Source organism: Pygocentrus nattereri, chromosome 15 (genome assembly GCF_015220715.1).
Source record: "Pygocentrus nattereri isolate fPygNat1 chromosome 15, fPygNat1.pri, whole genome shotgun sequence".
Lineage (NCBI taxonomy): Eukaryota > Metazoa > Chordata > Actinopteri > Characiformes > Serrasalmidae > Pygocentrus > Pygocentrus nattereri.
In genome coordinates this window covers 19,010,231-19,037,177 of record NC_051225.1, presented here as the reverse complement: position 1 = coordinate 19,037,177, position 26,947 = coordinate 19,010,231, and the positions used below count along the sequence as shown (strand labels likewise).

Here is a 26,947-nt window from a genome sequence, read left to right as displayed (position 1 = left end):
CTCGTCATTGTTGCTGTTAGGGCTCAAATGCTCAGATGATCAGATGCTCCAAACAGGCTGTCCAGCCTAGAATTATTGCTACAATGTGCTTTTCTTGACCAGTGCTCTTCACTTTCTCTTACATCACAGCAAACCAAGTACAAAGACACTACTGATGGCATCAGTAGTTTAAACTCTGACATTTGAAGACTGTGATGCACTTTGTGTATGTTTTAGTGTTTCAGTAAATTCTTCAGTAAATATTTCAAGTTCAAGCCTCACTTTTAACACTGGAGGAGTCTTTAGTACAGTACACTTCACTTTACTTAGAGTGGACAAGTACAACCTATATGCTCTTATAATTTGTTATAAACCATACTTATTAACATTATGCTTATACTTAATAACTTTAACAATTTATAATTCCTAAGAAGCACGGCTTTAACGTGCAATACATTTTTATAAATATTTATATCTATGGTTATGATACCTTATGAATGCATTATATGTTATGCATGTCTTTATAAATGCTTACAAACTTGACATTCATAGAAAGTGTTACTGATAATTCCTCAACTTCAAATACAGAACATTATTTTACATTTTTATACATAAACAGTTATATATATTACCTTCAACTCAAGAGCTTACCTTCAACCTCCGCTAGCACCCAATCATATATTGGTTAACTGATTACATTAGCTGTTACTGACAACCTACAGATTTAATCGTATCAACCAAAATATTGTTGATAATGTGCCAATATTTACTGACCCCTGACAATAGAACAAAACCTTACAAGGTTACTACTGAGAGCACAACTGCTAAGCTTATAGTCAACACCTGTTTACTTTTATCACAACAGAACAAGCTGTACTGTAAATTTGAACACAAGCATGAGGATAACATGTTGTAACATAAAAAAACATTTTCTATGAATAGAAAAGAGAAAAAAAAGAAAATAGGTCATTAAGAGAAAGTAAAACCTACAAGAATTCTAGGCAGCCAGTGGTACAGTACATGAAGTAAAATCTCCAATGTTATGAAGGTTGAAAAAATGAAATGTAATGGATGTTTCACATATTCATTTTTATTTTCTCATCTCAGTATTTGACTCACTGTTATACCCACTGTTAATATTTGTCCATCTTGCTTTCATTACATATTTTCACATGACTAAGGTAGTTAAGATTGATGTAAAAAGCCACAGGAAAATTGCAAACAGCTACTATTTTACCGATTCTAACTTCAACTAAATGTTTAAATGTTCAAACTAGAGGTCCAAGTTAATACCTACCTACAATGTTCTTAACAACACATTTGAATTTATCACCATGGTGAAAAAGTAGCTGAGTACTTTCTCTCATGATGAAGGTGCAGTTTTCTCCCTTAATTTCATTCGACTGGTGCACTCTTTGCCGCAGCTCTAAGCAGTGGGGTGACTGGTAAACTACCTAACATGCAACACAGTTACAGTGAATTGCAGAAACAGAAAATGTAAGTTCTATGCAAGTGTAGGATCACACAAGAAGTCAAGAAAAATATTCTACACCAATACCATTCTACCAATTTCTGGGCTCTTTGCAAAAGCAGTCTTGTGAGGTCCCTTCCCTTCTTTTGAAAATGTTCAAAATAATGTAGTTATCCTTTTTCATATGTCACCTTACTGGACACCCTGATGAATTAACTTTTCATGCTTGCATATTTTTGTCAGCAGCATTCCCCGCAATTAATTACATTCAAATCTAGAAAGACTGCATTCAAATAAAAGAGTTTGAAAAAGCAGGGATAGTCAAACCTTTTAAGTTATCACAGCTCAAATGTACTTTAGTGACTACTCGTTGTGATTGCTAGTTGGCCCCATTTTAGGGGATACCATTGTTTTTTGTATTTGTGTAAGGTTAATCAGAGCAACCCTGGTGTCAGCGGGTCATTAAGTGGGGCAATACCCTAGCAACCAATCCTCATGTCCCACTAATCTCAATACTTTGTACATGGCAAGTGGCAAAATAATGTATAGATGTACCATAGATCTCTCATATTGCATGTTCCCTAGACTCAGACTCATATGATGCATAGTCTCAATTTGCTACTTACATATATTATAGAGCTTTTAGAGGAATCTCCAAGCCCTGGTTATCCAGTCCTTTAGCCACAGTTGTGTGCATTACATGTACATATTCCCTCTGCCCTGTGGTGGACAGGCCACAGAGGGTTCCTTCTATAGAAACTAGAAAGACCTGAATTGTAAAGATAAAGCAAGAGTTAATGGCTTTCTTAGCCCTCTTTTGTAAACCATCAAAAAAGAATGCTCTTCATTCTAACAGGGCTCCAAGAGCCACTAAAAGTATGGGCTCTGCTGACACCGATCAGTTCAGTTTGTCATAAGCTGACTATCACTGCCGGAGTGTAAAGCCTGCACAGCACGCAGCTGCTCACCAGTCACATTTTTCCCCACTCACCATGGGGCTCATTTCTGCACATCTTAACAACAGAACCAGGCATAGGCACATCACAGAGGCAATACGGCAAAAACATTGAAAGTGCCACTTATAAAAGAGAAAGGACCCATACAATGTGACTACAAAGAGACTATCAGCAAGCATAACTTAAACGCTCTCGTCTGATTTTTGACGTGTGCAAGGGCACACACAAGGATATACCATATCATAAGCAAAGAAAAACTAATATAACCCACTAGTAGGACTTTGTTGTGCAGTTATCACCTATGACCTCAAGAGATTATCAGATTATTCACTCTCTGCCTTATTTACCTCTTCACATAATTTAAATGTTAGCTGTGTAGCATGAATCACTCAAGCTCAGTGAGGTCTGGTTTGAATATTTTCAAGATTTGAGGGACATAGCACAGATACTGCATGCCAAAAAACTCTGTCATGGAATTCTGAGGGTTTAGCACTGTTGCTCTTAAGGCTATTGTTACCTGCTTTAATTGCAAGCCAAGTCATTTTATCTGATAATTATGCTGCAAACTATACTTGGTCAAATCCCACAGCAGCTGAAGTGCCACTATGATATGTTTATGCATAGGTCTGTTGGTAAGATGTGTTCTGTGATCTGTTGTCAAAGCTGGCTAATATTTGCAAATTATTAGTAAAGCTATTTTAGTGTATTGACTAGCTTTACTTACCTTGTTCTAAAAGAAAAGGTTGGCTTGCTTTGTCCATTAAGCCCAGTAATTCTTGGAAGTTCAGCTCATTTCATTACACCTTATGAAGAATTCTTATTCTTGTTTTCCACAGTATTCCATGAAAATGCAATGGCTTTTCCCTGCATCTAAAACATCTTCTGACTTTTGGCCACGTCATTATGCACCAGCAGATGGGAAAAATTATATTACCCTATAATATCATGTTCCTCCTGCCTCACCTACCATCAAGTGAAAACGTTCAGCTAGCTCAGAAAATTTCCAATTCACATTGGCTTAAACAGCCTTTGTTGAATAGAAATTTGTTGAAATGCAACTAGATTCTGGTCTGACTGTACTCTGTAACTGTAATATTCTCAAAAAGATCATGGCTTTTTTAAACTAGCACAATGAAAAAGAACAGAGATTGCTCACAGTAAACATCTGTCTATCTAAACTAGAGACCAATTTAAACAAGGAGAATGATTGGCATGAAAACCTGTAGCCATACCACCCTTTTCCAGATAAGATTGGAGACCCCTGATATAAACTAATCAGGTGTTAAACTAGAATGTTAAAGTATAACACTCAATAATGTGTTAAACTATGGGGTAAACCGTTATGTTAACTCTTTGTGTGGTGGTGAAAATGCAGAAAAATATGACCGATCTACATCTACAGTCAGTTTTATCATTTTTGGCACCCTTGGTAAAGATGGGGACAAAGAGTAATAAAACTTGGGTTAATTAGCACAGTCTCACAGTGAAAATATGAGAGTAATCAAACTTTAAGTAGGCCTAAGAAAATAAAAACTCAAAAAATTTAATTTTAACAAAAAAATTAAATGTGATTTAAATGTGCTTTTTGTTCACTTAAACTAAATTTCTTTCATATTTTCAGTGTGCAATAAAGCTAATTAATCACAAAGGTTCTTTTTTTTAACCAAGGATGCCAATAATAATGGAGCCAACTGTATATGTTCAACCCCAATAGCTCTACAGAAATCTAGGGAGTCATATCAATACTGTCTAATGTATTCCTTGTTTCTGGGTCACTAGAATTTGATTATGTTCAAGTAACGACAACATAGCACTTATATAGTCATATTTATGTATTTTTACTATTGAACTTGTATATTCTTTTAACAGATGTGAAGTGCTGCAGCCTGTTGTGATTCAGCCTCTCATCTGATGTTGTGAGAACATGTTACATGTCAGCCTTGAGCAGGCAAATGCTTTCAAGGTGCAGCTATACATTTTACTTTTATGCAAGGCTGGACACACATTTTCAGGAACAATCATAGAGGTCCCTTCATGGTCCCCGCAACTCAAGCTCAACCCTTCACAACTGCTGCAACAGAAAAAAACAACAAGTGCTCCTGTGGGTCATCTCCCATAAGCCTCAAGTATTCTCTTTAGATGAGCTGTGCTTTTAGGTTCAGAGATAGAGCCTGCTACATTCAATACCTTTTATAAGACATATCCATTTTGAACCAGGCCATGCCGAACATTTGCAAATAACACCAGTTCCAGATCTTCTTTATCTAATTCCACTTGTCTATCTGTGACACTTGCATCATCCATCTTGTTTTGAATATGTCTGCCTGCCAAACATCACAGATCCCCTGTCATTTTTCATCTGAGCTGAGTATTGTCTGAGCAATGGCTCAATCAATGGATATAAAGGAGGGCATAATGTTACCTTCTCCTGGATGATGTATATCATCGCTGTCCAATGAAAAACAAAATATGAACTTTACAGGAGAAAACCCTCTTACCTTTCAATGTAAGCCAGTGTAAAGAGATTCTGTTCCAAGTGACTTTAGAGCATTTCTATTGGTCCATACATCATGAAATTTTTACACAATGTAAAGGACAGCTGATGTGTTGAAATGATGAAACTACAAAATGGAGATACATAGTTTCATTGGACAGCAGCGATGTGTGTGTGTGTGTGTGTGTATATATATATATATATATATATATATATATATATATATATATATATATATATGAAGAGGTATAGATATATATTGATAGATACATAGATAGATAGATATAGATATGAAACCTCCACTGTTTCATCATAATGCATCAAGAAATATTATGCATGGCTAATAGTTAAGATCCTACACTCTGTCTCAGTTGTCAAAACGTTGGGCAAAGCAAATTCCAAATTAGGCATCACGTAAGACAAATATTTTCATACCATCACATGAAGGGTTTGATTTGTTTCTGTTGCCCCTGCGTTCAGGTGCCAGAAAATGCTAAAGGCTATTGGGACAACAAAGCCTAAGTAATCCTCAACCATTATAATGTGCTCTCTTCTCATTCCAAGTGGATTAGAATGTGAGATACATTCAGCTAGAAACAGTACCTGATGCCACTCACTGTGATTTAATCAGGGCTATTTTAGCACAAAAAAGCTATTCTTCCCTTAAGAAAAGCTCACACCCTAATGCCAGTTCTGTGCTCAGTGCCAGAACAATTTACATTAACTCTCGGAACTCAGCACACTAAATACCCAGTAGGATAGACAGACCATAAAATCCCATCTTACATAATCACATCTTGCATTACACTCGTTTGCAACTATTTTGGGATTGAATCATTTGTAAATCAAATGAGCTTGTTAAGAGTAAGGATATTCATGCTATTCTTTTTCTGTCCCTGCCTCTGTCTCTCGCTCTCTCTCGGTCACCTTCTCTTTCTCTTGTAGGGGTTGTTGGAAGAGGCTATCACCAAGGAGGAGAATTTCTCTGTCTTGTACACACCTTGCTGTGGGAATCCCACTAGGAACACAACCCTGCAGACGGAAGAGACCTTTCGAAAACTGCACCCTGCCTTCACTGCATACATCTTTACTGGTATGGAGAAATTAATTATGTACAGTAGGGGAGAATGGGGTATAACAACCCAGGGGTAAAATCAACCACCCTTTGTATTTAGGCAACAAAGAAATAACCATGAGATCACAGATTCAAGACGACTAGTTCATTTGACAAAAAGAGAGCATGTGATGAACGTAATGAACTAACCAAAGCCAAAAACATGATTTTTCTCATGTTAAATAAAATATTAAAAGTTACCAGCTTATCAGTCTATGTATGTTAAAGAAATATGTGTGTGTTAAACAATCCTTGTAAGTCTGAGTTCATGTGTGAAACAGTTTTCTCAAAATGGGGTCTGTGGGGTAAGTCATGGCACTAGTCTTGGGGGCAGGTTGAGCCAATTGTTCAGCTTCTCTCAGTTAAAATAAAATGTATATTCAGTTGAATATAAGTAGGTAAAATACATTCATGCACGTTGAATTGATATGGCAGAATCTCTATCATATCAAGAAACCACAAACATAAAAGCAACAGGGCCTCAGCCCCATGGAAGATTTGAGAAGCACAACCAATCACATGTTGGAGGGAGAAGTCTATTTGGTCTGCTGCAATGGAGGAAAAATAGTGTGGCACATTTTACCCTTTCCTCCTTCCTATGCTCACTGTACAACCTGCCTGGGGGCAAACTGTGCTAAAGGACCATTTTTTTATGGGTTGTGCTTCTAAAATTGCTAAACCTGATAAGCATAATGTTTTAATTTCTATGCACAACATCCCTAAATATGCATCATAATCATTGTCTGGAATAGATATACATTTGTTTTCCTGTAAATCATGAATTGTGTCTCATTATACTGCATTCTCCCCTGCAATGTGACATGATAAGTAAATTGTTAATATTACTCCACTGCAGAATAATACCCCTTACTGCAAGGTCCTAAAACCTGGGAAAATGGCTACTATATGTAGAGATCAAGGAAGTCAAAGTGGCAGTAGCATGGCAGGCCTTTCCCCATATAATTACCCTATTGCAGAACAAGAACTAACCTATGCTATGTATTTGAGCCTAAAATATGGCAGAGAAAATGCAGCTGAATGGTCCATGCTACCTAGTTATCTTACATTTCCCCAAAAAGGTCTGCATAATTTACTAAGATGTAAACAAAGTCATTTAGAGTTTGGCATAAAACATATCGTTTTAGAGAATTGTTCACAGCAGTGGTGGCAGGAACCAGATGTCTGAAGATTTTAATGCCTCTTAAAGCTATCACAGGAAAAAAGGTTACAAGTATGCTGCCTGATGTCTGAGACATTGTTCTATGAATAAGGTTTAAACATATTTTGAAAAAAATCCAGTTATGACTGTAAATCCAGCTCAGTAACTTCATTGACTTTGTTTACATCATAACAACGGAATTATGCAGGTTTATTTATTTATCTATTTTTCACCTGTGAAAGTCCCTTTTAAGAGATGCTAAAGTTTACTGCTAATATGACTGTGATTTGCAAACTTGAAAACATAAAAGAGTATGTTCTTATTTGTTCAAATGGGCCTCGCTCTTGCAGTGTGACGCCTCATAAATGGTTTGAAATAAAAGGTTCCTTAATGTTTCTTGGCTTAGACATACTGTTTTAAGGGGAAAAAAACTATTAACACCTTTACACCTGAAGGTTTTTTTACCTTTTAGAAGGTTTTTCATTTTCCCCATTCATTCATCTCAATGCTACTTTAAAGAACTAGCCATTCAGAAGTGTTTTTTTTTTCAATGGCATTAGTCCAATGAACCCTTTTTGGCACCTTTATTTTTAAGCATGTGGTCATAAAATTGACATTTCAGCCACTTTCTCTGCCCATTACCTGTCCTTGTTGCCTTCCCTTTGCATTGGCACAGAACTTTCAACAGCATGCATGCAATATTTGTAGACCCTGCTATGCCTAATTCAGATGTTGCCCCAGCAACAAGTTGTGAATGAAGCGGTTGGTGGCACTGAGGCAGGCAGGGAGAGGAAGCAGTGCTTTCTGAGCTGCGTATTCTGAAATCCTGTCTATTTTCACACCAAGTGTGAAAGCTCACCTCTCTAGATTCAATTAGCCCTTTCTATTTCCACATATATCTCTATTATAAAAAAATCCATAGCCCACCAGTCAGTATGCATCTGCCATCCATACCCTGACCTTAACCATGACTGACTTCAAATTACCCATTCTGCAGCAATTTAACCATATAGTTGTGCTGCCGTGTGTGTGTGTGTGTGTGTTTGCATGTGGGCAGTGGGAGGAGGACTGAATGTTAGCTTGTCATGTTAGCACATGTTCCAAGGGGCATGCAGAGTTTGAGTTTGTCAAGGGAGCTGGCTAGACAGAAAGATGATGAGCATGCGCTTAAGCCTTTCTTGGGCCCAACTATTATTTTTTCCCACCTTATTAAGACAAGGTGAAAAATAAATAAATAAATGTCGAGTGCCATCGGCAAGAGGTCAGCCTCAGCGAAGCATAAATGATACACCATTTCAATCTTGCAAATCAGTGTTCCGCTACTTTGAAGAAAGGGGCGATGTCGCAAATGTTATGCTTTCGCACATTAGGATCAAAGGATTCAACGCGCACCTTCGGGTTGCTGTTCAGAATGTCTCCGAATATATTTTTGAAAGCATTGTAACATTTTTAAAAGAAAGTTAATATGTAGATTCACCGTGCAATCTCCTGACACAGCAGTAAGCCTGTCCCCAAACCAAACTCCTTTTGTAATCCAAGTTAACAGTGCACAGACAGCTCATCCGAAACCTTGTGAATTGGGTGAGAAACCTTTATTTTTAAAGACTAGTGTACCTATGCTATTAATAAAAAGCATTGAATGAAATATCCATTTCCATAAAATGCCTCATACTGCATGTTATTTCCTTATTTTTCTCTAAAAGAGATGACATATGTCCCCTTCACTCCATACTATAATCCAGCAAGTGAAGTTCCCTGGGGGACGCTTCATTCCCTGCTGGGCGTTGTGTCAGCGGTCTTGTTCCCTAGAGATTCTGCCTTCTCCTATCTGTTTCCTTCTGTACCACATTAAGTAAGGCATTCTGCTCACCGGTGTGAAAAAAATAATTCCTGGCAACATAGCAAAATATGAGGCATGTTTTAAGCCACACTGAACTTATGTTTACTTCAGCACTTTGCATATTGGGCTGTGATTGTGCGTCACAGTGTTTTTTTTTTTTAATTTCCGTATCAATTACTCACAGTGGAAATTCAGCTTCTTTTACAGATGAAATATAATATATGCATATCCACTGCATGCGGTTTACTGTGTTTCTCTGTGCCGCAGACTGTTTTCATGTTAGTGCATGTAGCGCCTTTGGTCATGTGTTTTGTTTACTTGAATGAAAAATTTGCCTCCAACAACAAAAAAGGAAAAAGACAGAAAAGGGAGAAATTAGGTCTTACATGTTAGTTAATGTGAATTGATTTTTCTCCATTTATTTGTTACCAATTATTTAATTTTAAGGAAAAATATAAACACCTTTTAACCTTTCTGCTACATTTTCTAATGCATAGAATAGTCAGAATCTTGGTTTTGTGCATAGGCGTGTAAACCTGCATGATAAAGAAGAAACTACTTTTCATTATTTTTCTTAGATGAAGACAAGTTGTTCTTTCAATATGTTCTTAGACCCATATGCTGTGCATGTGATGCCCCAGACAACAGACTGGAGCAAATCCTCATCTCAGAGCTACATCCTGACCTTGGGCTTCAGGAGAAGGCAGGATGGAGACTTCCTGGACAAGCTGCTCCAAAGGAAGTGTCCTAATTTCACAGGTTTGTTCGACCTGGTCATTGCCAGTTTCACCAGTTCTTCATATATATAGTATAAGTTTTATTTTAAGTTTTTTTAAGTTAATGAATAGTTATTGATGTTTAGCAGTACATTTGTCTGGGTGTATTAGACTGAGGACAAATTGAGATGCTTGAATAAGCCCAAATAAGTACTGCAGGTGTGATGCACAGCTTTTGACATCACACTATAGGTGTTACTCAGAACTCCAGCAATAACCACTTGCTATGTAACACTGTCAACAACACCTGGCCTCTGCTAAAGAATATGGGCGAGAACATTTTCTTCTCAACTAAATTAAAGACAGCCTAAAAATCCTAAATAGGCACAGATATACATTCAGAGCCAATTTGATGACTAAGCTGTTTATGGCATGAAAACAGTCCTACAAAACAACTAATACTGGTTTTGCCCATACTAGTTTTGCCCATAGAGATGCTCCTATCTAAATCAATGATCCAGGCACATTTTACTGGACTGGATATCAGCTGAAATAAGCCTAATCCACTTCCAGTCCTTTGATTCTTTTTATTGTGCTCTATTTATGTTAGGCTACTTGTCACAATTGGCCCCTCCCAGTGCTGTCCATGTATTCGTGTTGTGTTTTGGTCTAGTCCACGTGCTTTTTATTTCGATCCCCTGTCCGGCCCCTTGTTTTGTGACTCCGCCCCTGATTATTCCCACCTGTGTTTCCCCAGTCCTGTTTTCGCTTGTTAGCCTTCTTGTATTTAGCCCTGTGTTTTCCCATGCGTTGGTGCCGGTCTTTGTTTGTTTGATGTTTGAATTGTTTGTAAGCCTGTTCTGATGTGCTCTTTGTATAGTTTGGATTTGTTTGTATTTCGTCATGTCTGTCCCTCAATCTATCCATGTTGGCTATTTGAACCTGGACCGTTATGACCACGACCTTGGATTTGCCCTTAATAAAATTCGCTTATCTCTGCATATTAGTCCACCTCCTCGTTTCGCGTTACACCACTGTCAAAGAGGTGCTGTAAATGGGTACTGTAGCACTTGCAGCAGTGAGACATGTTTTCAGAAAAAGTCATGTTACCAAAGTGATACATTTACTGTACTATATTATTTATTGGCAGCTTGCCTGCGGTCATCAAGCCTTTTACATCTGATCCAGCCAATTAGGGCCTGAGGAACGTAATTAGCTGGAGCAGGTGTGGCAGATTGTGTTCCTGTTTCACAGGAAGGTAGAGCCTCATGACCAGGATTGGTGACCACTGTCCTACTATTTCTTACCTAAATTATGTGGCTACATTATCTATGTAACTAACTACAAAGACTGGATGAGATCTGTTGATTGAGTTGATACTCAACATTAATGTACTCAGATCAGGAGAGAGTGACTCAGGACATCCATAGTTAACTACACTGAATACAGTGTACAGATATTGTTTCATGGGAATACAATTGAATGCAACAGAAACCAAAAAGAATCAAAGACGTGACATGTTAAACTTGAAATACTGCCTTAACAGACATGAGAAATTAAACCTCCAGGTTTTCCCCCCATTCATGACACTCAGATTACATGGGCCATTCAATGTTTTGACTGGAATGACATAAAATTTCTTAATGAACTTTGGACTGTGTTGAGCCAGGAAGGCAGAGAGGGCCGAGCTGGTAGATGGACTACCACTGGCCAGCTAGAAGAGCGGGGTTGAAGAGGTCAGCATAGCAAGCTCTGTAGCTGCAAGCATGCACTGCTAAGACGAAGAAAATCAATGCATTTGTGTAATGTATCAAAGGCCCAGACTCCACATGGGTCTGTAAAGTAATCAGTCATCGGCAGGGGACCGTGGCAGTTCTTGCCTTTATCAAATGCCTGTATCCAAGTCCCACTGCAGTTTCTTGTGAACATGTACAGCATATGAAACAGGCAGAGCTTACCAGTACAAATTGGACTTGCTCAGGTGACACAAAAATGATAATGATGTTAATCACAATATTCTCATTGTTGTCAAATATATACCAAATTATTGTACTGCTTTTTAATCTCCTGAACCTTAGCATCCATCTATTAATTTTAAGATGTATTATTCAGTAAGTATGAGTGTAAGGAACTGAAGTGTGGCCTACATGCAGACACTTAGGATTTAAAGGGTTAAAGTAAAGGTTAAAACAAAAATTGATTGAACCTCATTACCAAATTCAACATATTATAAAAATATTGATTTGTTAGATTTGTAAGATGTGAATGAAAGAAAGAATAACTCTTTCTGTTTTTTTTTTTTTTTTTTTTTTTTTTTTTTTAGGGCCTCGGGCTCCATTCATGCTGCCAACCCGTGAGCAACTTCATCAGATGTGTGAAACTTTAGGAAGGAGGATTCTGCCCATTCTGGATTTTATCAAATGCACCAAGTTAGCTGTGGGTATATTATTTGCTTTATACATTTTCAAGTGTTCCTGGATGAGAAGCAAGCGGAAGATTTCTTATTGGTGCCACAACACACCACTCCTGTTGGTAGAGTTTGTACTCATGGGTTTGATGGCAGATGATGACTCTAATAAAAAGTATGAGATAATGACATCACTTTACACTGACCTTACAACAGACAACTAGCCATTACAATGATAGTGGCTGCATAGGAATAATTAAAAATTTGATCAGTTTGAATTGCATTAGAGCCATGCTACACGACCTGGACAGACAAATACACTATATTGCCAAAAGTATTTGCTTCTCTGCCTTCACACACATATAAACTTGAATGATATCATATTAAACCCTATGGATTAAAAATAGGATGTCAGGCCACACTTTGAAGCTATAACAGCTTCAACTCTTCTGAAAAGCCTTTCCACAAGGGTTAGGAATGTGTTTATAGGAATTTTTGACCATTCTTCCAGAAGTGCATTTGGGAGGTCAGACACTGATGTTGGACGAGAAGGCCTGGCTCACAGTCTCCACTCTAATTCATCCCAAAGGTGTTCTGTCGGGTTGAGGTCAGGACTCTGTGCAGGCCAGTCAAGTTCTTCCATACTAAACTTGCTCATCCATATCTTTATGGACCTTGCTTTGTGTGCTGGTGCACAGTCATGTTGAAACAGGAAGGCGCCATCCCCAAACTGTTCCCACAATGTTGGGAGCATGAAATTGTCAAAAACCTCTTGATCTGCTGAAGCATTAAGAGTTCCTTTCACTGGAACTAAGAGGCCAAGCCCAACTCCTGAAAAACAGCCCCACACCATAATCCCCCCCTCCACCAAACTTTACACTTTCCATAAAGCAGGCAATTACCGTTCTCCTGGCAACCACCAAACCCAGACTCGTCCATCAGATCGCCAGATGGAGAGCGTCATTCATCACTCCAGAGAACATGTCTTCCACTGCTCTAGAGTCTAGTGGCAGTGCTTTACACCATTGCATTTGACGCTTTGCATTGTGCTTGGTAATATAAGGCTTTGATGCAGCTGCTCAGCCATGAAAACCCATTTCATGAAGCTCTCTACTCTTATCTTGAGCTAATCTGAAGACCACATGAAGTTTGGAGCTCCTGAGAGTGACCCATTCACTTGGTTTATACATCTGTGGCCATGGAAGTGATTGGAACACCTGAATTCAATTATTTGGATCAGTGACTGAATCATCATCATCATCATCGTTGTTAACCGCTTAATCTAAATAGGGTCGCGGTAGCACTTGGGACAGCAGAAAATCCCAGATGACCCTGTCCCCTGCAACTTCCTTCAGCTCATTCCCAGGTACCCCAAGCCGCTCCCAGGCCAACTTGGAGATGTAATCCCTCCAGCGGGTCCTAGAACGACCACAGGGCCTTATCTCGGTAGGCCATGCCTGGTACATCCCCACCAAGAGGCATCTAGGGGGCATCCGAATCAGATGCCCAAACCACTTCAGCTGGCTCCTCTCAATGGCGGATCTACTCAGAGCTCCTCCTGGATGGCTGAGCTCCTCACCCTATCAAATAGTGTGTAGCCCACCTCCCTGCAAAGAAAGCTCATTTCTGCCGCTTGTATTTGCGATCTCGTTCTTTCGGTCATTACTCACAGCTCATGACCATTGGTGAGGGTCGGGATGTAGACCGACCGGTAAACAGAGAGCTTTGCCTTATGGCTCAGCTCTCTCTTCACCACTACAGTCCAGTACAGTGACTGTATTACTGCTGCCACCTGTCCCAGCCTGCAGCTGATCTCACAATCCCTCTTCCCATCACTCATGAACAAGACCCCAAGATACTGCAAACCGCTCTAGTGAGCACTGGAGGCAACCATGTGATTCAGCCAAAAGAACAACATCGTCTGCAAATAGCAGAGACGCCACCCTCCGACCTCGAAACATAATGCCCTCCTGACATTGTCTACACCTTGACACCCTGTCCATGAATATCACAAACAGGAGTGGAGACAGGGCACAACCCTGCTGGAGCCCAACACTAATACTGAAAGGGTCCGACTTAATGCTGAGTATACGAACACAGCTCTCACACTGGGAGTACAGAGATCAAATGACCCAGAGTAGTAGCCCAGGTACCCCATACTCCTGGAGGACCTCCCACAAGATATCTCGGGGGACCCGGTCGTAAGCCTTCTCCAAATCCACAAAGCACAGGTAGACTGGGTTGGCAAACTCCCATGCCCCCTCAACAATCTGCGACAGGGTGAAAAGCTGGTCCATTGTTCCACGGCCGGGACGGAATCCGCATTGTTCCTCCTCAATCTGAGGTTCAACTAGGAGTCTGAGTCTCCTTTCCAGTACCTTGGCATAGACTTGAGCAGTGTGATACCCCAATAGTTGGTACACACCCTCCGGTCCCCTTTTTTAAAAATGGGGACCACCACTCCGGTCTTCCCTTCCTGGATTGGGGCCTTGGCATGGCAGAAGGGCTTGTGTGGTCTAGGGATCTTCAGAGCTAAGTTGTTAGGAGAAATATGCTCCTGGTAGGGTCTCCAAGGGTGAACAGGTCTGGAGTGAAGACCCAGACTAACACAATCCAAAAAGCCCACCATGAAAAACGGGCACAAAACAACATGTACCCTGCCTGGAATAGGGTCACCACTGGAGCCAGGCCAGGGGGTAGTGTCCCCCAGCGAGTGCCTGGTGGCCGGGCAGCCCACGTAACCTGGCTGGACTCAGCCTGAAGAGACAATGTGGGAGGACCATGTGGGCCCACCACCTGCAAGGTCCAGCATAGGGGAGCGGTGCAGTGCTGCACAGGCAGTGGGAGATGGCAGGGGGGCCCTTGGCGGCCTAGGCCCTTGCGGGTGACAATATTTTTGGCAATATTGGACTTTGGTGTCTCAAAGTCATTTATACCAGGTACTTCTGCAGTATACTAGTTTAGTGCTAGTAGTGTTATTATACATAGCGGAAGGGTAAGAGTCATCAGAGGCCACTGATCTTTGAGATATTCAAAAAGGATCTTAAAGGATTTCAGAATGGTAGAGCAAAAAACTGTCTGAACTGACTGAACTTTGAATAATACGTTAAGAGAACGTAAAACACAGCTTATTGTTCTGTTAATTTGCAATTAGATGTTTAATGAACTCACAGAGTTAAAGTAACCAGATCACTAACTTTTTAACAAATCATTTTAATTGAGCATGTTATAGCTAACTGGTTTGCTTAACTGCTAACTTAGGTACAGTTCAACAATGTAGATTAACTATAATTTATCATTTCCATTTAGTGCAAAGCATTTATGTTTGATCTGAGGCAGTGCTACTTTACAAAAATTCAGATGCTACATAGTAAAGTACATTGTATATTGTATCAGAGTATAGTGCAGCAGTACTTGAATTTAGATTCAGGTCATGTTTTAAGGCAGTCATGTTCTTGTTATAAATAAAATCACAAAGACCAGGTTGGATTTAGTGACTCCATTCCTTTGTGGTATCCTGTGGAGCCAATCAGACTCACTCTGCTTAATTTGATAAAGAAACTGTACCAGATTCATTGGGGAAACTTAAACAGTATAAAACAGACACACACAATATCATTGCCAACTCATAATAATTCTAATAAGAGGGGCCCCACTTCGATGGACAAAATAATCTCAGAGTGAGATAAACTTGATGAGTGTAACATCAACATCAAGATAAGGAAAATCCAGTACAGATCTCACCGTGGTGCAGGCCTGACATCATATTACTTCCAAGACAGTCAGAGGACTGTCCACCTTCTAGTTCCTCCATGCCCTTGTCTTGCTCCTCTGGACGAATCCTCGCTTGAGCTCATAAGTCCCCATGTAGAATGGAAGGCTATGGGATGTAATGTTCCTTTTACTTCAAACACATCACCCCTCATGGCCAAACTTTTTCTCTCCTTCCTAATCCTGGTTCCATTCACCTGTCCCAATGACTCCTCCTCCCTTTGCCAGCAGAGCTCTTAAAGGGCCTACGCAGCCGGAACATAGAGGGAACATAGGGGGACATGGCAATTCAGCCAAGTAGCTGGGAGCTAACCCATGCAGAGACTTATACACTAAAAGCAAACGTTTATAATGTATTCTAAAAACAACTGGGAGCCAATGGAGTGAAGTCAAAACCAGAGTAATATGTTCTTTCCGGGATGTACGTGTTAAAAGCCTCACTACAGAATTTTGCACCAACTGTATCTTAGCAACCAACGATTGACCAGCACCAATGTATAGTGAATTACAATAATCGAGCCTTGTGGAAATAAATGCTTGAATTAATCTCAAAGTCTGAGAAAGATAAAAACGGCTTAACTTTGGATAGCTGTCTGAGTTGGTAAAAACTGGACTTAACTGCTGCCTTTATCTGCTTGTCAAATTTAAAACCCTCATCGAATATAACACCCAGATTTTTGACCGAGGTCTGAATAAAAGTCTGCCATTGGCCTAGGTTCCATTGAGGACTACATGAAGGTCTCTCCTGGCCAAATAGGAGAATTTCTGTCTTGGCCTCATTTAGATTTAAAAAGTTTAAAGCCATCCATGCCTTTATTTCCTTGAGGCAGCTCAGTAGAGTGATCAAGGATGTAGTATCCTCTTTCTTTAATGGTAAATAAATCTGGGTATCATCAGCATAACAATGGAAGGAGATCCCATATTTTCTAAAAATAGCCCCCAACGGCAGCATATACACTGTAAATAAAAAGGGGCCCAGGATTGAACCCTGGGGAACCACACATGAGAGAGATGCTGCAGACAAGAGTGCCTCCCCACCACTAACAACAAAACTCCTGTAACCAGAGTCTGTAACCATTAGCAAATCATTAAAAATTTTCAAAAGGGCCGTTTCTGTGCTGTGGAGTGCTCTAACGCCAGATTGGAAGATCTCATAGATTTGGTTTCTGTCTAGATAAGGTTTCAGCTGTAAGAATACAACTTTCTCTAAAATTTTTGACATAAAAGGAAGTTTGGATATAGGCCTGTAATTAGAGAGCACAGACGCATCCAAGCTAGGCTTTTTGATGATTGGATGGATCAATGGCTTTTTCAAATAGATGGGAACTGTTGCCGTGCTTAGGCTACTATTAATGATGGCTACAACCTCAGGCCCTATAGTGTCAAAGACTTCCTTAAAAAATTGAGAATCCAAAGCATCTAAAAGGCAGGAACTCATTTTCAATTGCCCAATAATTCCTTTCAATTCCAAGAAGGTGACAGGCTCAAACTGCTCAAAGACAGTAGGACAAGTCACTAAGATAGGGGGAGCAAAGGAGGGACATTTAATAGCAGATATTTGTTTGTGGTTTTCTCAGTGTTTGTAATTTTCTCAGTGAAAAACTGTGAAAATGTTTCACAAATGTTTACAGAGGATTTGAGGCATGCAGGGTTTTTAATGTTCAGAGCAGAATCTATGGTCTTAAACATTGCATGAGTTTTATGGCTGTTCTTTTTGACAATGGTGGAAAAATATGAGACTTTTTCAGTTTTCACTGTCTTTTGGTACTTTTGGAGAAGGTCAGAAGGAGCTAGATTGTGTCTTTGTGGATCTAGAGAAGGCATATGAAATTCATTATCTCTACAGGATGCAGAAAAGCTAGTTCATGCATTTATCACTTCAGGGCTAGATTATTGTAATGCCCTGCTGTCTGGATGTCCCAGCAAAAGCCTTAACAAGCTTCAACTAGTCCAGAGCGCTGCAGCCAGAGTCCTCACAAGAACTAGGAAGTTTGACCATATTAGTCCAGTTTTATCAGCCCTGCACTGGTTACCAGTTAATTTTCGCATTGATTATAAAATTCTATTACTGACTTATAAAGCTCTAAACGGGCTCGCCCCTCAGTACCTGAGTGAGCTCCTCTCCCACTATGAACCATCACGCCTACTTAGATCACAAGGTGCTGGCTTACTACTGGTACCTAGAATTAATAAAGCTACATCAGGGGGGAGAGCTTTCTCATACAAAGCCCCCCAGCTCTGGAATAATCTTCCTGCTAATGTTCGGGAATCAGACACAGCCCCAATCTTTAAGTCTAGGCTAAAAACTTATTTGTACAGTCAAGCATTTGGTGACTAGTCTTCCCTGTCAGGTCTAGACCTGCTGGAGTCTACACTGCTCTGTTTTACTGTAATCTGTGGTCAGCCACTCTTTACAGTACTAACTCTGTTTTTTCTTCTCCTTTCTCTGCCGAGCTGATCAGCTGCCCATCCTGTGCGCCCGATGCTGTTGCCTCTACTGCCTTGATTGGTGCCGCTGCTCACCAGCCTTCTGGACCGGTTTGACCACCACTGAGCTTCTTGCTGTACAGCGCTGTGCAGTCCTCACCCTCAGATCTTTCTTTCCCACTTTACTATAATACTTCATACTAATAATGTTTGCTATCCGGTGTCGACCATAGGAGGATGGGTTCCCCTTCTGAGTCTTGGTTCCTCTCAAGGTTTCTTCCTCTTTTAGGGAGTATTTCCTTGCCACCGTCGCCGCTGGCTTGCTCATGGGGGCTCGGACCCGGATTTTCTTTCTTCTTTTCTCTTCTCTCTGTAATACTGATTGTTCTGTAAAGCTGCTTTGTGACAACACCTGTTGTAAAAAGCGCTATATAAATAAATTTTGCTTGCTTGCTTGCTTGCATATGATAGGGTGCCAAGAGAGGAACTGTGGTACTGTATGAGGAAGTCAGGTGTAGCTGAAAAGTATGTTAGGGTAGTGCAGGACATGTATGAGGATAGTGAGACAGTGGTGAGGTGTGCAGTTGGAGTGACAAATGGTTTCAAGGTGAAGGTAGGGTTACATCAGGGATCAGCTTTGAGCCCCTTCTTGTTTGCAATGGTGATGGAAAGGTTGACAGATGAGGTCAGGCAGGAGGCTCCATGGACCATGATGTTTGCAGATGACATTGTAATCTGTGGTGAGAGTACAGAGCAGGTGGAAGAGAATCTGGAGAGGTGGAGGTTTGCACTGGAGAGGAGAGGAATGAAGGTCAGTAGAGACAAGACGGAATACATGTGTGTGAATGAGAGGGAGGCAGGTGGAAAGGTAAAGATGCAAAGTGTAGAGGTCGTAAAGGTGGATGACTTCAAACATCTTGGGTCAACCATCCAGAGCAATGGACAGTGTAGAAAAGAGGTGAAGAAGAGGGTGCAGGCAGGATGGAGTGGGAGGAGACGGGTGTCACAGCTGATGTGTGACAGAAGGATAGCAGCAAGAGTGAAATGGAAGGTTTACAAGACAGCAGTGCGTCCTGCTATGATGTATGGTTTGGAGACTGTGGCTCTGTCTAAAAGACAGGAGGCTGAGCTGGAGGTGGTGGAGATGAAGATGCTGAGATTTTCGTTGGGAATTACAAGGACGGACAAGATTAGAAATGAGCAGATCAGAGGGACAGTGAAGGTGGAACAGTTAGGAGATAAAGCCAGAGAGGCCAGGTTGAGATGGTATGGACATGTGTTGAGGAGGAATAGTGGATATATTGGTCAAAGAATGTTGGAGATGGAGCTGCCGGGTAGAAGGAGAAGATGCAGACCTCAGAGAAGGTTTATGGATATAGTGAAGGTGGACATGGAGATGGTTGGTGTAAAAGTAGAGGAGGCAGTGGATAGGGCAAGATGGAGGCAGATGATCCGCTGTGGCGAGCCCTAAAGGGAGCAGCCGAAAGAAGAAGAAGAAGAAGTCTTTTGGTACTTAAACCAGCTTTCCTTAAGTACTTCATAGGATACCTGTAGCTTATCCTTTTTTTCATTTCCGTTCTGCTTTTCACACACACACACACACACACACACACACACACACACACACACACACACACACACACACACACATCTCTACTTTCTGGGTCACGGGGGTGCTGGAGTCCATACCAGCTGTCATTGGGCAAAAGGCAGGATACACCCTGGACAGGTCACCAGTGCATCACAGGGGAGACAGACAGACATACACATTCACACCTAGGGGCAATTTACTATGTCCCAACAGCATGTCTTTGGACTGTGAGAAGAAACCAGAGGAAACCCATGCAGACATGGGGAGAACATGCAAACTGCACACAGAGAGGACCCTGATTGCCCCGCCGGGGACTAGAACCCAGGCCCTCAAACCCAGGCCCTCCTTGCTGTGAGGCGACAGTGCTACCCACCACACCACACCACCATGCTGCCCCTATGGCTAATACAGAATTCTAAAAAAGAAAAAACTTTCATTTAATACTGTTAATATAACCAGAGAAAGTTTAACCTTGCAAGGCTTTTAATGTAAACCATTTTCTTGTGATACAAGCAACAAAATTAAAAAGACTTCGCATGTGACAGCATCACACTAGCCTGTATTGACAAGTGTGGAAAGTTACAAGATGAACTTGATGAAAGATGCCCTTGATGAACCCAGTGCTGAACCAAGTGGTGAGGGGTTGCAAGATGTACTTTGAGGGACTATAGCACTCCTACACTGCTGATAACCCACTGATCAGACAAAAATACCATCTGTACCATCTGTGCAGACTACAACACACTGCAAATACAAACATTCACATAGATCAAGTTTTTATTTCACTTGGATGCCTAAACTCATGGAGTGTTCATTTTGGAGGATCGTGATTGAATTACAGTTCAGTGAATAAAAGTGGCTGCATGAACACCACAGAGACATGATTCTTATTGCATTAGTCACTCTTTCTCAGGCAAAGCCAGGCAAAGGAAATTCCATCACGCTGCTATTAAAAACAGAATCAATTTTATCTCAATTGTGAGCAACACATTTATTTTGTGAATAATGTGTCTCACCAGAGTCAACCTGGACACCAAAACCTGTATTACTTGTTTCATTCAACCAATTCTTTATTGAGTCCTAGCATATTGAATTACACAAAATTACAAATGATTCAAAATATACCAATATTGAACTAGTCCATGGTAATAAATAAATGATCAGAGAGTGCAGAAGATGTTCACATGCAAGCTCATGAAACTTACAAACACAATATGTACACTACATCCCTCTCCAGCTACAGAGAGCCTTTGCTGGCAGCGAAGAAAAAAAGTATGTGTGATTTATCTTTCCACTGATGCATTCTTACCTAATGGTAATGCGACAATTAACAAAACATTAGCTGTGCTCTACAGGCAATTAGGCAGCCATGGTGATGTAGGAAAATGGTTGCATATAGATAATTACAAAGGAGTTCTGATCATCAGCAGTCTGTCCTTCTCAATACTGCATCATCCCAAACCGCTGGCAGAGGCGCCGAGGGTGCACAAAGAAAATAATCCCATGAAATATTCAGCAGGGGAAAAACATCACTCGTAACGAAGGAGAGTGTGACTCTCTCTCTCACTCTCTGTCTTCCTCTCTGTGTCTCTCATCATTTTCCCCTCTCTCTCTCTCTCTCTCTCTCTCTCTCTCTCACTCACTGTTTCTTTCTCTGTCTCATCTCTGTCTACTCTCTCTTACTCTCAGTCCGTCTCTCTCTCTCTCTCTTCTGCTCTTCTTGGGTTATTGAAAGTAAACAGCACAAGGTGGCTCACAGGAAAAAAAACAGGGCCTGCCCAGCCCTGAGACAGTGGCAGGGAAAAATGAAGCATGCTGGAGGATATGTATCTGTAATAAAAATGACCATAAATAGGATGAATGACAGTGGGGATAATAGCAGGCCAAGCTCACACTAAAGAAAAGGAGTTTGGGGAAGCGAAGAGCAGAAGATCATTTAGACAAGTGACCTCACCAGGACAAAAACAGCCCATATGGGGAAAGGAGGGGGAGGTTAAGTGGGGTCAACTTTGAGGGGTTTGTGTGTAGATTCTGTAACTTGTGTATAAAGTTGGGGTTGGCAGCAAAGGACTCTAGGCAGCTGTTCCCCTATAGAACAAAAAGGGGGGAAATATTGCATTTTCTCAACAAGATTTCCAGCCTTTAGTGGAGAAGAACAAAAGGCATGACCCCCATTTTGTCAGTTTTCAAAGTGGGGGAGCAAGCACACAACAGGAGATGGCAGATGTTATCTGATGTGATGAATTGGCTAGGAACATGGTGGTGCTTTTAAAGCACTCTAGCAGCTCAACTCAGATGGCTCCAAGGGCCACTGCAGTCTAGAGGAGCTGTCAGCCCCTCACAGAGCAACAGTGTGCTAATACCCTGGAAAGTGTATGCTTATCATGTCTGTTGTTAGCCTGTTTTGAAAGGTCAGTGTTCCTTTTGCACGCCAATCTAGTATTCATGCTTGGGAAATCAAAGCGCTCCTGAATGCATGCTTAAATGGGCTAGATATGCCAGATAAAGAGAGACGCAGTGCAGAGACCTAAAATGTATATGCCTATGCATGCAGAAATAAATGTAGTATTCTCTTGTGTGTATGTGAGTATGTATATATGTGTACCCTGAGGAAAGGAGAAGTAGTATAAGTACTTTTGCTATTTGTATCTTGTGATATCAGCTGAGGTGGGTGACAATAAAACAGGGCTTCATTGCCAAAATTTTCCCTGGTTCCATTAAACTGACGAAACCACAATATGTTGTTCAGGCCTACCTATGAAAAGCATATTGCAGTGAAGAATGGAAAATATATATGTTTTTTTCTGTATTTATACAGCTCTCTGTGTATTATATGAATGAATGAATGTGTGCCCTCTTGTCTGTGAGGATTTAGGCTGGGTTCCCTGCAGACTCAGGATTGATAGAGAGGCTTCAGTATGCGGACTGCTTACATGGGCTGAGGAGAGTCAAGGAGCACACAGAGGTCCTGCAGCACACATTCACAGAGTTAGTAGTGGCGCCCTACCTACAGGAGATCAGACCTGCTGACGCTTCCCTGGTGAGCCTGATGCCTTGTTCAGGTATCTCCCCATTTAGATAAGAGCTGAACAAGATTTCAGCTACAAATAGATGACATTGTCAGTGCACATTAAAACACAGTTAGAACTTCACCCTTAAATACACGTCACATGTCATAATGTGGTCATCCCTTTGAAATTGACCCAGAATCAGACCAGTTCAGCTCCTTTTCAACCATCTTTAACCATAAGCTAGAGTCAATTGGGGAAGAGCTTTAAAGGGTAACTGCTGTTGTAGAGGAGGGTGAGCAGCGGGCGAGTCTCCCAGGCCCTCTGCCCCGTTATCACACAGCACTCCGGCTGCGCGACTAGTCTAGCTTGTTTTAATAAAGTCCTGAATTATGCATGCCAATAAGCAAGGCTTTATTTTGAATATTTATGAGACAGCAGGGAAAGCCAGGGAGGGAAATAGAAGGCGGATGCTTTTTGTGTGCTCATGTATAGGAACAAGGGAAAAGGAAAGAAACGGAGAGAGAGGGAGGAGGTGGCTCAAAGCTGGTTCCGGTATACAGTACTGATGCTCAATAATTGCCTCTTTACTAGATTAGTGTCGCACAGTGGTGAGCATAGCCTAAATCAGTGCAGCATGATGCATGTGATATTGCAACCAAATCTGCCATGAATAGGGAACTGTGGGGGCGTCCAATTAGTTGGATGTTTATATGGGCTCAATAGGGCATAGCTCAGAATCATAGTGGTAAATTACAAAGAAACTCCGTTCAGGTTAAATTGATGGTAAAATAGGATATGTATTCATACTACAAGCATCTAGCCTTGATATATGCTTTTAAGGTGCAAAAGATTAATTTTGACAAGCGGCATAAATACTTTGGAAATTGTAGTGTTGCTAGATACAAAGATGCAAAGGTTTAGCATCCCTCTGCTGGCTCAGGCTATGTATAACTGACCAGCTGAAGTCCAAAATAAGTAGTTTAATGTTTTCTTTCTCTTCTTCTCTGCAGTCTTAATAATTCAGGATGCAGGGGGTTTTTTTTGCCCCTGGAGAAGGCTCTCCCTCTCAGTGACATGGGGTGTGACGAAAAAACCCAACTAAACAGCACTCACAGGTGACCTGCCGCTTCCTTATCCTGTTCTTCAGAATGCTGTATGCCTCCAATCTCTTTCTTTCTCCGAATTTTCTCTCTCCAAACTCTCCATCCTATTGCTGCAGACAAGTGGAATTCAGTGGGCTGCCCCATGTATATCACTTCCTTTCCCTTACAGTGATGGACGAGTGGTGTTTGTCAATTTGTCCACATTGTCTAGCTTCTCAAATGAGGCTTGTGGGGGAGGCCACTCTCTCTCCACTGCCCTAGCTGCAGCCAAGGGGATTGACATGGCAGTACTCATTGTATGAGGAATGAGTTATAAAAATCGGCCGCCAACAAATGATTTTTTAATTAGCCTTTAAGGCGCTGTGTTTAGAGAAGTTATGGTGGACGTGTGAATTGCGCTCTGATAATCTTTATCTCCGGCCCACAGCTGCAGGCTCTAATGGCAGACACCATGGACACCCTTGGAGGCAAGCGGCCTGATCAGGAACGTGTGTGGAATGCAATGCAAAAGGTAAATAGAGGGAGAAAGGGAAAAGGACAATGAGTGTGTGCAAATGCCATGCCACACACACACACGCACGCACACAGTGTCACACAGAGCCATCATCCTGTACAATGTTCAGTGCATATTCTGCACATGCCCCTCAGGATTCAAAAGAAAGATTTGACATATCAAATCAGAGAAAGAGAGGGGGAAAAATGAATGTTGTATGCTTCAATGAGGGTGTGTGCATGTGCGTATCTATTAGGATTAATCAGAGGCTTCTGAACTTGCAAATGGCAAGCCTGTCAGATGGAGGAGGTGGCTATTTGAAATTTCTGTCCAAATTACATTCTCTCGTTAATTAGCATGGCTCTGGCATTTGAAATTGTTACTTAGAGCAAGAAAATGAAAGCCTTTTCCAGCAAGAAGCCTAAAAGCATGATCCCTGAATCAAAAGCACTGCATATTGCTGCTTTTCAACTGTCCTACTAAGGCGGAATCAGTTTTTTCAGCCCTATTTCCCACATCTTGCCTGGTTGCATTTCCACTGACCCTACACTCATGTGAATAAGTACTGCTAGTCAATATTCAAGTGCTGAGCTTGGATGAAGATTAATAGTGTCAGCTGTGGTAGAAGCTATGGGGAGCTGCTATGGTTCAAGCTAAAAAATGGTTTAGATAAATAGTAGAACCTGGGTAAATTAACTTGTGTTTGTTATGGAGAACGGCTCTAATAACTGCAAAGAATCTGAGACTGCAAAGTTTGCATCTTGAGGAGCAGGTTAAGAGACAGAGTTCCAGTGGTGGACAGTAATGAAGTGAATGTAATTCATTACTGTACTTAAGTAGTTTTTTCATGTATCTGTACTTTACTGAAGTATTTTCATTTGGGCAACTTTTCACTTTCACTCCACTACATTTTAATGTAAAATATCTTACATTTTCCTCCACTACATTTTGAGAAATATGTTGTTCCCTTTGGTTTATGTGTATATAAAAACATGACATGTCAAAATTAAAGCACAAAGCAAGAGCACCAATCAGGGCACAGCGGTCACTTTGTTTTGAGCTTGTTTTAACCTGTTGGTCATACCGACCCAGTGCAATCACACGGTTCAACGTCAGGTACAGCAGCGTAAAATTTTGGGTCTATTCAACATAAATGATGAACCTAACCTAACCTACACATAACCTAACTTCGTGTAAATAGAGCAAAATACGGAAATCTGTCCACATATGCAGTCGTGACTGACGCGTCTTTTTCTGAATTTATACAACTTTCATTTTACAGTAAATTTGTTTTGGCTAGTTTATGTTTATGAGCAGAGACCTACAGATCAACATAGTAAAGGAAACTCATTTGTGATCCTGAGTTTAAAGCCAGTTTTTATTAAACTTAAACTTGTGACTAAGTTACAAATAAATCTTAAGCTGAAACTTTGCTTGTTTGTAAAGTGATTTCAGAGCAACTACCTGATGGAAACTGTTCGCCTTCAGTGTTTTGTGCTTATGATCATTTTAATAGACATCAGCGTCACTAATTAATGACATTCTATTAAAAGACTGGTATACCAAGAGAGACACTGGAGTATTTTCACCTAAAATGAGTTCATGAAGCGAGTCTTGTTATAAAAATGAAAACAGGACAATGGTTGTTTTTTTTTTCAAGCATATAAAGGCTATGTGCATAACAGTAAATTTTCACCAAATTAAAATCCTAATAAAATAATCCTAATAAAATTACCTACTCTTTTATGTACAAATATAAATGGTGTTGACTGAAAATTTACAATCTGCAGTTTAGACAGTTTTCTTCACTTTTTCAGTGAACTACAAGCAAGACTTAATTAAACTAAATAAATGCTGATGAAGAAGCAGTTTGAAGCCTCTGAGGATGTTGTGTTGAAAGAACTGAAGTAAATGTGAAAATATGAGTGCAGTTATGGGAGCAGTTAGAAAATTTGCACAAGAGCCACATGGTGCTGTTAGTTCTGACAAGTTAGCATTTAGCATCTGAGTGGTTTGTGTTTCAGGATCTGAGCGATGGTAATAGGGGTGTTGGTTTTGGCCTGGGCTCTCTGGGGCCCAGCAGTGTCTGAGCCTGTGATGGTGATGAATAGCATTGGGCCCGAAGAGCTGACACTCACACACTCAGACAGTGCATCAGCGGGCCAGTCGCTCCCAGCCACAGCCTAGTGTGTCACCGGGGGTTACTGATGGGCCTTATTAATCACCCCATCAGGCTTCAGCACCTCGGCTCTTCTCCACTCCCTTACACACACTCACACACACACACAGTCCCACAAACGGCCTGCTTTCACTCCAGATCTGCCCCATACATCATCCACCGCTGGAGTTGAGGAGCCAAGAGGGCAGGGTCGAGACTCATCTCTGAGCAACCACAGTTTAAATACTAAAAGCAGG

The 26,947-nt window shown here is 40.9% G+C and overlaps 1 protein-coding gene across 1 annotated transcript in view; it reads left to right on the top strand.

Moving 5' to 3' along the window:
• The window catches only part of LOC108439437 (spermatogenesis-associated protein 16), a 77,526-nt gene that overhangs the window by 47,868 nt on the left and 2,711 nt on the right, over positions 1-26,947 (top strand). Inside the window, exons 5-9 of the mRNA XM_037545438.1 lie at positions 5,846-5,993; positions 9,626-9,772; positions 12,053-12,165; positions 22,801-22,965; positions 24,467-24,550. Of these exons, the coding sequence (XP_037401335.1) occupies positions 5,846-5,993; positions 9,626-9,772; positions 12,053-12,165; positions 22,801-22,965; positions 24,467-24,550 (657 nt within the window). The remainder of the gene's footprint in view (positions 1-5,845; positions 5,994-9,625; positions 9,773-12,052; positions 12,166-22,800; positions 22,966-24,466; positions 24,551-26,947) is intronic.